General features: G+C 50.0%; 1 protein-coding gene across 12 annotated transcripts in view; it reads right to left on the reverse strand.

The window, feature by feature from the left end:
• DLG3 (discs large MAGUK scaffold protein 3) overlaps positions 1-15,839 on the reverse strand; it is a 2,111,742-nt gene that overhangs the window by 441,771 nt on the left and 1,654,132 nt on the right. For all 12 annotated transcript variants that reach the window (XM_069612439.1, XM_069612441.1, XM_069612436.1 and 9 more), the window contains one exon: positions 13,408-13,522. In XM_069612439.1, coding sequence (XP_069468540.1) covers positions 13,408-13,522 — 115 coding nt within the window. The remainder of the gene's footprint in view (positions 1-13,407; positions 13,523-15,839) is intronic.

Consider the following 15,839-nt stretch of genomic DNA (forward strand, 5'->3'; position numbering starts at 1 on the left):
GAGATGGTGAGCTCCCCACCCAGTCAGGCATGCATCTGTAGTCACCACGGCTTGTACTTCGGGATCGTAAAAGGGTTTCCCCCTTGCGAGATTCTCTCTTGTCCACCAGTGTAGGCTCTGTACGAGTGTTGGCGAAACGACCACTAGATCGTCCCAATGACCACTTGCCTGAGACCACTGTTTCGCCAACCATTCCTGCATGGGACGCATGCGCAGACGCGCGTGGGGGACCAGGTAAATGCATGACGCCATCATGCCCAGTAACCGCATAGCTTTGCGTACTGTTATCTGTTGACCTGACTGATAATGCGGAATTTGCAGAAGTATATTCCGAATTCTCTCTTCCGAAGGGAAGGTCAATCCTTTCTGAGTATCTAGGATAGCTCCTAGAAACTGTTTTGAGGTGCTTGGCACCAGACTTGACTTTTTCTCGTTGATGGAGAAGCCTAATTCGTGGAGGAGGTCGATAGTCCTTTGAATGTTTGACCTGCAAATTCCTGGGGTTTCCCCCGTTATGAGCCAGTCGTCCAGATAAGGGTACACCGGGATTGCTTCCCTGCGTAGGTGTGCAGCCGCCACCGCCAGTACCTTGGTGAATACCCTTGGTGCTGAAGCTATCCCGAAGGGCAGTACCTTGAATTGGTAGTGGCGACTGTCCACCTTGAAGCGCAAGTACTTTCTGTGCGCTGGGAGCATGGAAATATGAAAATAAGCATCTTTCATATCCAAAGTTGCCATGTAATCCCCCTTTTTTTAGGAGGGGGATTACCTCTTGTAGCGTGGTCATACGGAATTTTTGGGGCTTGACATACTTGTTGGCAGGCCGTAAGTCCAATACTGGGCGCATTGTCAAATCTTTCTTTGGCACAAGGAAGTAAGTTGAATAGATACCCTTGTTTACCTGGTGTCCTGGGACGAGTTCTATCGCGTCCTTTTCTAGCAGAATGGCGATCTCCTCGAGAAGGATCTTTTGATGCTCTAGGGAGTGCACTCTTTGTCGTGGAGGATGATTCCGGGGACGCTGCAGTAGTTCTATACAATATCCTGCGGATACTGTTGACAGCACCCATCTGTCTGAGGTGATCCCTTCCCAAGCCTGGGTGAAGGTGGAAATGCGTCCCCCTACTGGGGTTGCGTGGCAAGGGACCCTGAACTGAGCGTCACTGTTTTGGTGGAGGCGCGCCACCTCCCTTGTTGGGGCTGCCTCTGCCTCTTCCACGACCTCTCTTGTTACCCCTGCCGTAACTCTGGGTAGACTGCTGGTTGTTATTCCATTGTGTACCTTGTCCCTGGGCATAGTTGCCTCTTTGTGAATTTTGGCCGCGTGGGCGACGAAAATTATTGTTCCCCCTCTGGTTAGGGGGTTTGTTGGTAAGCTGGCCAAGGGATTTGAGAGTCTCATATTCATCTTTGGCATTTTTAAGTGCGTCTTCGACCGCTTTCCCAAACAATAGGTCGGGTTCCACTGGCTTGTCTATTAAAGAAGCCTGGGTTTCTGTCTTGAATCCCGACTGCCGTAACCACGCATGTCTCTTGATAACAGTACCTTCTGCTATCAATCTCCCTGCGTTGTCAGCGGCGTCGAAAGTTGCTTTTAAAATGCAACCAGACACGGCTCTCCCCTCTGCTGAGATCCGAGCCAGCTGGCCCTTTAACGGTTCTGGAGCAGAGGCAATGAGCGCCGCGACTTCTTCCCATTGATGGCAATTGTAACTAGCCAACAGGGTGGTGGAATTCGCAATCCTTGCTTGGTAGGCGGACGTTGAGGCTACCTTTCTGCCAAACCCGTAAAGTTTTTTGCTCTCCTTATCGGGAGGAGCTTCTGATGAAGATAAGGGCGTGCCAGCCCTTTTTCTAGTGTTGGTCACCACTAGGGAATCTGGTTTAAGATGTCCCCTTATATACAGAGGGTCAGACTGGGCTGCCCGGAAAATCTTTTCAATTCTGGGGTTGACAGCTCTGGTGAGGTTAGGATTCACCAGGGAAGGATCTATTCTTCGTTGGATGGATTTGAGGATAGGGATGGTCTGAGCGACCGGTCTTCTCTCTCCTACAAACTCCTCCGCGAAGTCCCTTTCCTCCTGTACACCGTGGGTGTCGATGTGGAAGTGTTCCGCTGCTCGAGCGAGAACCTCGTTGAGGAGGGGCTGGTTATCAACTGGAGAGTCAGTAACTGGGGCTTCGCTTTGTACTGGGGAATCTACTCTGTAAATTTCCTGCTCATCTTCTCCCTCCTCCAGGTCCTCATCCTCTGCATAGTAATCTGTCCCGGTATGTTCTTCCATAATTTCAAACTCCTGGTCCTCTTCAGGGAAAACTTGTCCCCGGTAACTGGGGAGTGGAGTAGAATATGGAGTGGAGTAAGGCTGAACCTCGAAGGGTTCAGGTGTTTCGACCCGGGGCTTTTTACTTAGCGGGATAGGATCGGAGGAGCCTGAGGGTGTGGCCCCCTGAGGGTTATATGAAAGAAAGTGTTCTGGGTTCTTATCATAAAAATCAGCCAAGGAAGACATCCTAGACATAACCCTGTCTATGTCTTCACTGGACCATTCCCTGGAACAGGGTATTACTTTAGCAGGAGATGATTTATGGGACTTTTCAAGGGTAGACTTGTGTTTACTTGTCTGCCTAGGGTGAGAGGATGGCTTTACAGGGGTGGAAGGCTGTGCTTTCCGCTGTTTCCCCCCCTCCCCGTGCGTGGAAAAATGTTTTCCCTGTCCCTTGGAGGCCCCAGAGATTTTCGACGCCGGGCGCCGAGGGTCTGGAGAGGTATCTGTATGCTTCGGGCGTGGGGCCTCACTGGTGTTAACCGCGGTCTCGGTATCTTGGAGCGCGGCCTGGGGGTGGAAGTCGTCTTCGTCTCCCGACGATCGAACTTCCGTTAATGTGTGTAGCGAGGCACTCTTGGCAAGAGTGGATGATTGCCTTGCGTCGTGAGGTGATCTCGATCGAGAGCGCCCAGAGGACACCGAGTCGGACCGTTCTTTTTGTGCCTCTTTCCGGGAAGTCGACGTCGTCGAGGTCCGGTTGGTCTTAGTGTGTTTAGTGTGTGTTAGGTGTGTAGCGCTTGCGTCGCCGGGGGTCTTCCCCATAGCCGCCCTGCCGGACGACCTTCCGAGGTCGGGGACCTGCGCTTGCCGGCTGTCTTTCGACGCCGTAATGCCCTCGCCGTCCGAAAGTACGGCGTCGCTGCCATCGCTGAAGGCGCCCTCCGCTGCCATGGCCTCCTGCCTGGCGTGGTGGGCCCAACGCTTTGTCGAACGGTCCTTAAGTGTCTTAGGTTTAAACCTACTACACGCTCTGCAGTTCGCTGCGGGGTGATCCCTCGGCAAGCAGAGATTGCACGTGGCGTGCCCGTCGACCCAAGGGTATTTGCGATTGCACTTGGGGCAGAATTGAAAAGGGGTACCCTCCATACGCACCTTAAGGCAGCGGGCTGCTAAGTGTAGGAATATATAAAAAGTAACTATATATCAAGAGTGAAGAGTATGTACCACCCCCCACTCTCCCTACTTGTAAGGGCCGAGGCCAGCGGCCTACTAGGCCCGGGCCGAGGCCAGCGGCCTTCCGAGGCCCAGATCCGTCGTGCAGCAGTCGACGGTTGATGACTTCTCCAGCCGTCGTCGAGGTTGAGGGTCGACGTTGGGGTGGGGAAGGGAATGAATAAGAATTATAATTATAATAACAGCAAAAGTATGGCTAAGGCCAGGGAACTCCGCAAGATGCTTCCGACCAGTATGGCGGAAAAAAACAATCTGAGGATCCTACACGCGTGAGGGATCTTGGGTACAGTGGACGTCACACTAGGGATAGTATTACTGGCACGCCTGTGTCGACGCCCATTTTCGACTTTCGAAAAACAAACTGTAATACTCCGCAGCTTCCACTAGATGTCGGCCTATGCACAGCATGTGATCTAAGCAGATTCCACAAGCCTCAGAAATATATATATATATCTCCAAATACATATCCAAACCAGCATAGACCCTTCTCGAAGAAAAAAGGGCTTACCTTACTGAAAAAGATGTCGCAAGACTGCTCGTCCCATTTGTATCCCGTCCGCATGCTGTCGTTCGAGGCAGTAGAGGCGGGTGAATGTATGGGGCACTGACCATGCTGCTGCCCTGCAAATGTCTTGTCAGTGGAACCCCCGCCCACAATGCCGTCGACGACGAAGTCGCCCTGGTCGAGTGAGCTCTCGGACGTCCTTGTAGCGGTTTTCCCGCTTTTGAGTGACAGAAGGCAATCGTCGACAAGACCCATCGGGCCAGTCCTTGTTTGTAATTGCCTTCCCCTTTGCCGAAGGCCCATATGCAACAAAGAGTTGCTGTGTAGATCGAAGTTGGTTCGATGAAGGTAAAATTTTAGAGCGATCTCGACATCCAGGGTATGCAAGACCTTTGCCGCAACTGATGAGGGAGTCGCGAAGAAGGTGGGCAGGACAATGGATGAATGTTTATGATAAGTCGTAGGAACTTTCGGGATGAAACAAGGACATGTTGACAAGATCACTTTGTCTTTGAAGAATCTGAGCTATGGACGGTCTATGACCAATGCCTGCAACTCAGATCCATCTAGCCGATGTTATGGATATTAGAAAAGCCACTTTCCATGATAAAAACTTCGACGACGTGGTCATTGGCTCAAATGGTGGTTTCATTAACCTTGCAAGTACCATGTTAAGGCTCCACGTCGGTGGAAAACGCTTAACTGGGGGAAACGTCTGGAATAAACCTCTCATGAAGTGTTTCACTAACCTGTCACTAAACAAGGGCGTTGATTTCCTCCCTCTTGTGAACCTAGAGATGGCCGCCAGGTGAACTTTTAGTGATGAAAAAGACAAACCACTCTTTGCCAAATGTAGTAGATAAGGAAGAAGCTGTTCCGGAGTAACCCTCAGAGGTTCCACTCCTGCCTGTCCATGACACCACGTACAGAATCTCCTCCACTTACACCTGTAGGACTTGTTGGTGGACGGGGCCCGCGCAGCCTGTAATATCTTCCGACAGTCCGAGGGAATGTTCAAGGCACCGAATTCTGAAAAGTCAGGAGCCAAGCTGTGAGGCTGAGGCTGCTCGGGTTGTGATGCCACACCGTTCCTTCGTCCCGGGACAAGAGGTTGGGCACCTTCGGAAACGTTATCGGTTGATCCGCTGACAGATGAAGCAGGTCAGAAAACCATGGTTGCCTCGGCCAACACGGCGCTATCAGGATGACTCGGCACCTGTAGCTGCGTATCCACTGCCGAGTTCTCTGTATCAGAGGGAACGGAGGGAAGGCATAAAGGAACTTGCCCGTCCACGGGAACGAAAACACTTCTCCCACCAAATCTTCCTGTGGCCACCTGCTGAAGTATATCTCGCACTTCTTGTTCGCCTTCTTGGCGAAGAGATCCAACGGAGGTCGCCCCCATTTCTCGAAGACCTTCGACAATTGATCGGTGTCTATTTCCCACTCGTGAATCTGGTCCATATTTCTGCTGAGCGAGTCCGCCTGCTCGTTCCTCACTCCTGGAAGGTGATGAGCTACGATGGATATATCGTGTTTTAGAGCACAGTGCCACACCTTCTGAGCCTTGATGGAGAGGGTTCTGGATCGCGTGGCGCCTTGCTTCCTTCAGTAAAACATAGCCGTGGTGTTGTCCGTCAAAACTCTCACTATGGATCCCCTGATGTGAGGCAGGAACGCCCTCAGGGCCCAGCGGACCGCTCTCAATTCCAGAACGTTGATATGCAGGAGAGATTCCTTCTGAGACCAACGGCCTTGTGTCTGCAGCGTGCCCATGTGCGCTCCCCAACCAGTTAGGGACGCGTCCGTCACCACAGTGAACCGAAACTCCGGCTCCTGCAGGGGTACTCCTTTGGAAATATTCTGAACTCTCTTCCACCACCGAAGAGTTGATAGGAGCTCGTCGACGGTCAGCCTGTCTGACCAGAGGCCATGAGCCTGCGTCCAACGAGCCGCCAAAAACAGTTGCATTGGTCTCATAAAAAGGTGGCAGTTGGGCACCAGAGGAATGCAGGATGCCATAGCTCCGAGGATTGATGTATATTTTCTCACCGACAGTCTGGAATTGAATTTCAACTGACTTGCCAATCGACTGAGCCTGGTGATCCTGTCGAGGGATGGTCTGACTAACCCCAATTGGGCCTTGAACTGTGCACCCAGAAACACCAAGCTTTTTGACAGCGTTAACGAAGATTTGTCAAAGTTTATCGCAAACCCCAATCGTTGCAAGAGGCTCATGGTGTCCTGTAGACTCCTGTGCGTCGACGCCGGGGAGGGCCCCCTCACCAACCAGTCGTCAAGATACGGGTATACATGGTGGCCTTGCCTTCTCATCCAGGCTGCCACCGGAGTCAGGCATTTCGTGAACGTTCTGGGAGAAGATTTCAGTCCAAAGGGAAGAACTGTGAACTGGTAGTGAGTCCGCCCTACCACAAACCTTAGGTACTTCTTGTGTCGCCGGCACATCGGTATGTGGAAGTACGCGTCCTGCAGGTCCAGAGACGCGAGAAAATCCCCTTCTTGAACTGACCTGATCACCTCCTGGAGCGTGAGCATCTTGAACTTTGTTTTTCAACGACTTGTTTAGCTCGCGCAGGTCTAGGATGGGACGCCACTTTCCATTTGGCTTTTTCACCAAAGTATCGGGAATAAACCCCTTGACCCCTTTGTGACGACGGGACCAGTTCTATAGCCCCTTTTTGTAGCATAAGTGCTACTTCCTGCAGCAACACGCTCAGATGGGATTGAGCTACACACGCCTGTGGAATATGCGGAGGGTTGCTCTTGAATTGCAGGGAATGTCCGTATTTTACAGTGTCCAACACCCATTGATCCGTTATTAGCTCCCATTCGTTGATGTGACATGATACTCTGCCCCCCAGAACGTTCCGATGCATGTCATTGCTGGTCCTTGCTCTGTTTATCCCTAGTCGACGACGAGTAACCTGCTCTCTTCTTGGGGGCCTGGTAGTCCCGGCGACCTTTAGCCGCTTGCGAAGCTCGCCTGTATCCCCGAGAGGAATATGCTGGCCTACCGAAGGGTCGGTCCCTCGATGCAGAAAATCTGGAATTCCCCGATGCTCCTCAGAAGGGACGAAAAGACCGGAAACTCCGACCACTCTGGAGGACCCCCAAGGAACACGCCGTGTCGAGTCCTCCTTCATGCCCTTCAGGGCTTCGTCGACCACCTCACCGAGGAGGAGGTCACCTTCAAAGGGCATATCTAGTTCTTTGTACTGCACCTCCGGTCGGATGTTGGTGCATTTTAGCCATGCCTGTCGTCGGAGAACTACGCTGTTGTTCACCTGCTTAAACCCCGACTCCGCAAGGTCTACTGCAATGTTTATGCCATGATTTGAAGCCTCCTCACCTTCCCCGATTAGCAGCATAGCTGCTTTTCGATGTTCATCCGGAAGGTGTTCGAGTATAGGCGCCAACCGATGCCACATCTCTCCGTCGTATCTAGCAACTATGGCGAGAGAATTGGCCGCCTTCACTGTGGTAGCACCTACCGACAGGACTTTTTTGCCAAAAGCATCCTGTTGTCTAGCATCACTTTCCGGGGGGGGAGGGAAGGGGGGGTCGTACACTTGTGTTGAGCCCTTGCCTTTCTCGCCGCCGATACCACAGAGTCAGGTGTTGGTTGTGAGGAAAGGCACTTTGGAGTAGAGTCCGGTGCTTTGAATTTCTTCTCTAGGCGACCCTTCATTGCTGGCTCTGAGAAAGGGTGACGCATGGTTTGAAGACCTTCCTTTCACACATGATCCAGGATGGGCACTGAAAACATCGACCTTCTCCTTTTACCCATGTGGTCGAAAAGAAAACAGTCCTTTTCTTCTTCCTGGGCCAGCCCGAATTCCGTGCAAGCCCTGGCCATCATGTTGTGAAATTACCCGATGTCGTCCAGGGGAGACGGCTGAGCCGGGCTCTTTGGGGTTTCCAACTCTGCATCAGACTCCCAGGTCGGATCCCTGGAAGGGGAAAGGGAGACCACCGACGACGCTCTGCTGCCTGATTCCGAATCCAACAGTTCCCCTTCCTCGTGGCGTGGGGCCGAGAGATTTGCTTCCGGAGGCCCTGCCGCGGGGGTTGAAGGTGGTGGGCGGCGAGATGGGCCCGGGTCGTCGACGACCGACCTGGCCGGAGCTGTTCGAGGCAGTCTGTCATCCAGTGTCCTCAGCAGCGTTTGCAGCGTGGACAAGACCGCCAATGATAAAATTGATTGCGGATTGAGCAGGGGGGCAGAACCCGGAATGCTCCCGGAGAGAGGTGTGGTAACTTGTAACCCCAGGTCTGCAGTGGCAGCTATCCTTTCACCCTCGTCTAGCGAGGACACCGACAAGGCCTCTTGCTGTAGAAGTGTGTCTGGCAAAATTGGGTCGTAGACCTCTGGACGCCAGGCCTCTTGTGGGATATCCGTCGAAGCAATAGCCGGCCCCGATGTCGTCGTCGCCTGCGATCCAGGAATGGTTGATGTCAACTGCATCAGCGGCAGAGAAGTAGTTGACAACTGCCCAAACGTCGACGACGGTGGTGGTCGTGCAGGCTTATGCGTTGGTCCCGCCTTTTCTGAACTCGACCTGCGTTTCTCCTTCTCTCGACTCAAGGTCGATCTATGACGATCGCCCGAGGAGGATTTAGATTTTTCTTCGTTTTTCCTCGTTGAAGATGAGGACGAAGATGCCTTCTTCGAAGAAGAGTCCCTGAAATGGCCTACCGACAATTCCTTGTCCACCGGTCGCGATTTCTTTACCGGGGGTTCTGACGACGATGAGCGGCGCGGGGCCCCTGAAGATTTTGACACCGAGGCCGCGCTGCGTGTGGTGCCCACTTCTGAAGGCGGGTATGCCCCCGCTCCATCGTTCAACCATGCGAAAAGTCTGCGACTCCGATCCTTAAGAGTCTTCTGGGAGAAGCCCTTACATATGTTGCACTTGTCAGCCGAGTGATGAGGGTGCAGACAGTAAATGCAGTCCATATGTCCTTCCCCCTCGTACACTTTCTTTAGTCCGCACGTAGCGCACGGGTGGAACAGTGCTTTTCGCGACATTAGGAGAAAAACCGCAACAGCACAACCTAACCAAGTAGAAAATACACGAGGTGTTCCCACTTTGGAGACGGTTGAAATCTGAAGGGAGCCGCGGGGGCGGGGCATTCACACCACTACGTCCTAGTGGGGCGTGCGTGCGCGCGGCCCAAAACGATGTAGATAGGACACAAAAGTGTTGAATGTTTTCCTGTGGGAAAAGGCTTTGTAAGCTTACAGAGGGTTCCCAGTCTGTCGACGGGGAATATTCTAAGCACATGAATCCATCAAAGATCCAATGCTGGAGAAATATGTTGTCGTGAGCATCAGCCAAATAGTGGAGAGAGTAATGCAGATATAGGAGCAGACACGTGCATACCTGCAGGGGATGGGAGGGGGGGGGGGGGTTACCTACTGATCCAGGATGCAGTGGGAGGCTCCACAGGTCACCCGATGTAGAGTGAAAAGGCATCGAGGGATCTCACAGCTGCTGTTAGTGAAGATCTTCCTTGACAGCAGTAATACTGAACCACATTGCCATAAACCGCCCTAAGGGGTAGGCAGTTCAATCTTACTCTAGTTAGGAGCGACCATCCATATATGTGGTCAGACCAGGTTAAAAACTGCTCGATCGTGGTAGAAGAAATAGCTGCATGCCTCAGATTAAAAGGTTTAGTCAACTCAATAGCTTCTCGTGCAACCTTTGAGTTGAGCCAAAGCATTCCATTAGTGCAGTTAGGAGATTGCTTGACATTTTTTGAAATGTTTAAACAAAGGTATGGCCATTATGGATAGGTTATCCAACAATGCACAGATTAGGAATGGAGTTACGGTTCCTGTTGGATTTACTATACATTCTTTGCCATTGCAGGACAGGTTGCGATTGGTCATCCTCCATAAAAATGATCTCAGGTTCTTGGTGCACCGTATAGTTGGATGCAGATTCTGGGAATCCTAACATTTTCTTTAAGCAGCAGGTTTCAGTAATCTGCAATGAGGACAAATTCCCAAACCAGCAGAGCAAACCCCCATAATTCGCCACAAAGTTTGTTTTTTTATTATTTCAAGCATCATATTCAGCGGTTGCAACCTGCACATTTAAGAGAAGCGAAAGGCCCCACCTATCGCTGGTTTCATTTTATTAGCCAACTTCCCCAAATGGCTAGCACCCGATAATGTTCTGTTAAAGCAGGTGCCCAAGCAGTCAAATTCCCGAACTACTGGTACAGTAGAAACGCTACAGCTGATTAACAGAGTTTTGATTTGTTTCCCTGGTCTCTGGCAGACCAGAACAGCTGATTTAGAGGCATTAGCCTCAATCTAGATTTTCTAATACAATGAGAAAATTCATAAACGAGTCACTGCAGAGCCAGGGGAGTATGTACAATTAAAACGGTCATCCGCATAAACGAGAGCGGGAACACCGTTTTCTTCCAATTTTGGGAACATTAGTTCCGAGTTGAAATAAAGCCCTCTGAAGATCATCGATATAGAAGAAAAGCAGGGGTGCCAAAACGCACCCCTGTCTTACCCCAGCAACAATTGCAAAGTAAGGAGTAGTGCAACGCTCCGTCACTTCTCACACAAGCCTCCGTGTATCCTTATGGATGTACTCTAGTACAGATACTAGGCCCTTAGGGCAATTAAGTTGGATAATTTATCCCATAACTTGGATCTGTTGACTATCGAAGGCAGCAAATAAGTCTGTGAATGATCAATAAATCACTTCTTGCATAATAAACAGGGAATTAGCCACTATTAGATATAAATTCAGTGTCTGTTCTAGAGTCCCCAGCCCTGCCCTAAACCCCAGTTGGATGTCAGAAAGAATACACTGTCAAATTAGCTCAATGAAGCTTTATTAAACTGACAAGTTCTAGGGCGTAACCATCTCTAAATGAAGACGATTAGTCGCATGTATTTATTTTCCAATGCTTGTGGTTTCTTTCTGTTTGTTACTTGTATCATGGCCCTTCCCAGCGGGGCCTCGAGTAGTCTGCGTGGACGCTTAAATTGCCATCTAGTAGGACCCATGAACAGTCTCACCCTCCCACTCACTAGTGAGTGTGGAATGGACACACTTCACCCAATCCTTTACATAGTACCGGATGCATAAAGGGTGGGGGTATAATGGTCATATGTTGTGAAAGTAGTGGAGAATGTGTCCTGTGTGGCTTACGTCACACTTCTGTGGGCCAAAACCCCACTCTTAGGGTTTGACTTCTCTCACCTTCACATGTGTCTAAAGGGGCCTTCCTAAACCCTACTGTCCTGCTCTGCCAGTGACTCGGGGCTCCTAGTGAGTTTGTCCAGCTCTTCTAATGACTATCTTGATTCTTCAAAGAGCCATGCTCTGGAGTTGGTGCAGCACAGCAAGGTCTTCCCTCCGGATGACTAAAGGGGTCCCTGCAGGCTTCAAGGGGCAGCCCTGCTGGTGTACCTTACTAGTGCACTTCCTTCCCTCAGCCTCCTTTGGTTACCTTATCTTGTCTCCTGGTGTCTAGGGGGGGGGGGGGGGGAGAGTGTGTATATATATATATATATATATAAGTGTAGGTACTTCCTTTCCTCAGCCTCCTTTGGTTCAACCTCCTCTCCGTTCCTGCTGTCTAGGGGTATAGAGGTTGTGCGTGTACACGGGTATGTACTTTATTAGTGCACTGCCCTCCCTCAGAGAAATGTCCATACCACCAAGGTCTGCCTCGCTGGAAAAGGCAAATGACGGGCTTGGGTGTGAGAGGGGCCGGGGGATAATAGGCCAATATATGCTATTGACACTCTCTGGAGGGCTCACTGTTCCACACCATATACAGGAAGCAGGCCAACCAGCACTCTAGTCAGTCAGACGTGGGCTACATGGACACCACTTATCTGAGGGCTCCAATGGAGAAAGTACCCTCCCAACTACAGTAGCCAGTGTTAGGATTTCAAACTGTCTCTCTGCCTCGCGCCACCATCAGAGGTTACGCAACATAAAGAACACCCTCCTTTTCAGTGGTTGCAGCCCCTACGAGCTACAGAAAGTCAAGAAACGAGTCATATGGCTCTACAGATCATTCCTCCTGCAGAAAAACAGTAGTTGTTCAAATATCTAAGGGCAAAGCTTGCAAGAGTTCGGCTTCTATCAAGCCTGGACTACTTCCAGATTGTCTATGTGGGCGCCTTTAAAAATGCAGAAGAGGCCCGTAGAGGCAGAATCTGTTTGAAGAAGAAAAAGTAGACTAGATAACAGCAGCCTTGCAGCCTCTCAGATGGTGCCAGCTAGATCAGAGTATCCGATTCAAGACTCTGCAAAATACAGCCAGCACCCAGGGAATTGAGGCTGGAAATCAGGAGCTGGGGCATCCTCTCCCTGGACCACTCCAACACCACCCCCACCTTCAAGTACAGCAAATCCAAGGCAATGTACCAGTCCAGATTTAAGCAAACTTTCAAGCCTATGGAATTTAATGGACCCCAACCAGAGACCAATTGCTACCCTCCCACGCTTCAGGAAGAAACTGAAAATCAAAAAGGAAATGGCAGCAAGTACATTGAGAGGAGGCGGAGCACCTGTCGAATCGCAACGTCCAGAGGAACTTGAGCGATGTATGTTCAAGCAATCCCCTCCCTTTGTGGAGAAGCCAAACTTGGCTTAAGCCTGCTGGCAGTCCAGTACACACCCAGGCAGGTATGAACAGCAAGCACACATGGGGCAGCATGCAATGTTTCAAGGGAAAGAAGCCTAAACCAACACTGGCCAGAAAGTTCCATCTGTGCCCCCAGCTCCGAACAGATCGCAGTGGGTGGGTGCAAGCGAGGGGATAATAAGCATTCTCTAGCCAGGAAACATGAATATGCAGTGAATTCTTCAGGTTAGCAAAAGGTGCTGCCTGGTATATCATAACACTGCTCCCTCTTTCCACCATAGTGGCCAAGCTTCTCATTGGCTATAACTTCTATTCCAGGAATTACCACTCATTTGGATTCCTACAGTGCTTAAACACCCGGGGAATCGGACATGCAGCACACTAAAAAAACGGATTATGGCGACAGTCTACGTGGTAAAAGCTGCTTTAGCTGGCTTTAACCATGTGATATTAAACTGGTACATAAGAGCCAGGACTGACTGTGCCTCCAAAATCCGTCCAAACCAGAAAATCTAAAGGGAAGCTCACAACATATGCTGGCAAATGCATAGCGACAGCATATGTATACAAGGATTTTTACAGTTTGTTCACATTATGCATTGAATGTTTAAGAGCTACTCTCCAAGATTACAAAGATGGCGATTCTCAGTCACAAAGCAGAGGAAGGCTTGAAAGGTGCAGCACTCTACTCCAAGTGCACCACTTTAAACGTTTTGCTCAGAAGGAATCTGAAAAGGACCTTACCTGACGTAGAGCGATCGCTTCTCGCTCGTCCGCAGCGAGCCAGACCCCGAACTCATGCTGCTGTTCATCATCTGTTCCCGCAGGTCATGGATCTTGGTTTCGAAGCGGCTGTACTCTGGAAAAGGACAGAATAAAAGAAATCGTCACCCTATGACAGACAACTACAGCCCAAGTCCTCCTATATTGCCCTACATTCATCACATCCCACCCAAAACATGGCCCCCAATAGTTCCAATACCAAGCATTGGGGCATTTCATTCTAAAACACTGGTGCGCACCCATCAGAAGCGTAGGGTTACAGGGAAAGTGGGTGTTCCGAGTAGAGAATTTGTCAAGGGGTTACCAGACAGAGAATTCAAACATCCATGCAGCTAAGAAAGCTATATATGGGTGACCATCGTGTATTTTGCCAGAAAGACAGTCTGTTTGGAGAGACCTGTCTAGGGCGTTTGCTCAGTTGATAGTGAGACTTTCCTTAGGCAATCAGGCGTTTTTGAGACAACCGAACAAGTGTTCCTCTCTACAGCCTTTTCAGGGCAGTTAGTATCAGGATCAGACATTTTAGCTCAATTAGGCTACGTGGAGCATGGTAGTGAGCACTCTAGAGCTCATGGCCGCGGTCTTAGATGTAAGGCCCATTGCCAGGAGTATAGGAATCTGTTGGATTATGTCAAAAAGTGAAAACGTGTTGATCAAGTTAAGGCATTGTTGACAATGTGGCAGAAATGGAGCCCATCGCTAAGTTTGGCAGCTATTGATAGGTTATGGGAGGCAGTGATCAACAACAGTGTGCTGGGCGCCTAACCACAAGATCTCAGTTTCCTATACATTTGGTCAAAGCCAGCCCATGATTGGATGGCATTCAAGCAGAACTTGGTAGCCAGAAAAGTAACCAAGGGTCATTCCCTGCTACATCTCGATATGCAGTGTGCACTCCTCGCTCAACTAGGGCATGGCGCTTTCCCCTGCCCATTATTGAGCTCATCTGACCCTCCCATTGCTAAAAATGGAACAGATCATTTGCTTTTTCTTGCTCATGCACTACTGTTGCCTTTTCTAACTATGTACGGCACTTGGACTGGAGGGCTTTATTAATGCTAATAGATAAAAGGCTTAAGACACTGCCTTACTTGCAATGCAGAATGAAGCATTAGGGAGGGGCTTCTAAACGATCGCAAAGTCCATCTTTTTCATATGGTCCGAGGGACAAAGCTTTGGACGCCCCAGGCAGCGCTCAATTTCCCCATCTCCGGTCAAGCTTTGGCCGGATGGACCACTAGGGTAGAGACTAGTGCAGCATAAGTAACATATCCCAGGGGTTTCTACAATGTTAACCTGAGCCCCACTTTAAAGCATAAAACATTGGCATCCACCTCATTACCCCCAAATGCATAAACTGTAGTAGCGCAATTAAGAAGCATGAATGGTTTTGCGCGCCCCATTTGATTCTACAAAGCGAATGATAACCAATCACTGTGTAGCAGATGTTACGCACAATCTTCTAAGCGCTTTAACAGCCGAGGTTAGAACTCAAATGTTGCAAATTGTATCGTCCTTGGAAGCATCATCTGGGGAGTGATGGCTGGCTAGGACTCCAATCCAAGCCCAATCTATGATAAGCTATTTAATGGGCAGTATGATTAAGATGAACCCGGAACTATCTGGGTATCATCAAGATCATGCCAGCTCTAGACCATGCCCTGCAAACTGGACACAGGAAAGAAGTACACTGTTGCCTAATAAGTACACACTACTCGGGTGCACCGTCACAGGTAAATAAGGGCCCTTATAGGTAGTACTCAAGAGCTCTGGCACAGTTGTAAACCCTTCAGTAAGTAGTACACGCCTCGAGAAAGCTCTGGATTGAGTACGAATGTTACCAGCTTAAGCATGTATGCGATGCATAAAGCGCAAATCTAGCTAGGAGGCAACATAGCACTATAGATAATGCATGCTACCAGGAAATACAAGTAGGGTGTAGAAGACGACCTGGCATATGATGGGTAATAGGGGACATCCCGAGGGGGATAAATAATGTAAAAAATAAATAAAAAAAGGACTTCAGCTTGACACACATCGCTAGTTTGGGATACATGGCCGTGACACTACGCAGAAATTCCCAACCCGCACTTTGACAGAATGCAGCACAACACAAGACGTGGGTTTGCCGAGGGAAAACTCACTGCATATATGTTGAGACAGCTGTTCTGTCGCCTGAAAAGGTGAGAATTCATTGGCAAGAACCAAATTGCAAAGTTGCTCCATCTACCAGTGTATTTTCCAGCCCATTAAACAAACATTACCTGGTGTTCCGGGTACGGAAAACCATTCACCGAAATGCTGGACCTTGTGCAGACACACTGCAGCCATCCTCCGACCCTTTACAAAGTGATTTCACCAGGAGAAAATCAACCCCAGAGGCTGCATCCATA

This window comes from Ambystoma mexicanum, chromosome 5p (assembly GCF_040938575.1).
Source record: "Ambystoma mexicanum isolate Mex_15411 chromosome 5p, UKY_AmexF1_1, whole genome shotgun sequence".
NCBI lineage: Eukaryota > Metazoa > Chordata > Amphibia > Caudata > Ambystomatidae > Ambystoma > Ambystoma mexicanum.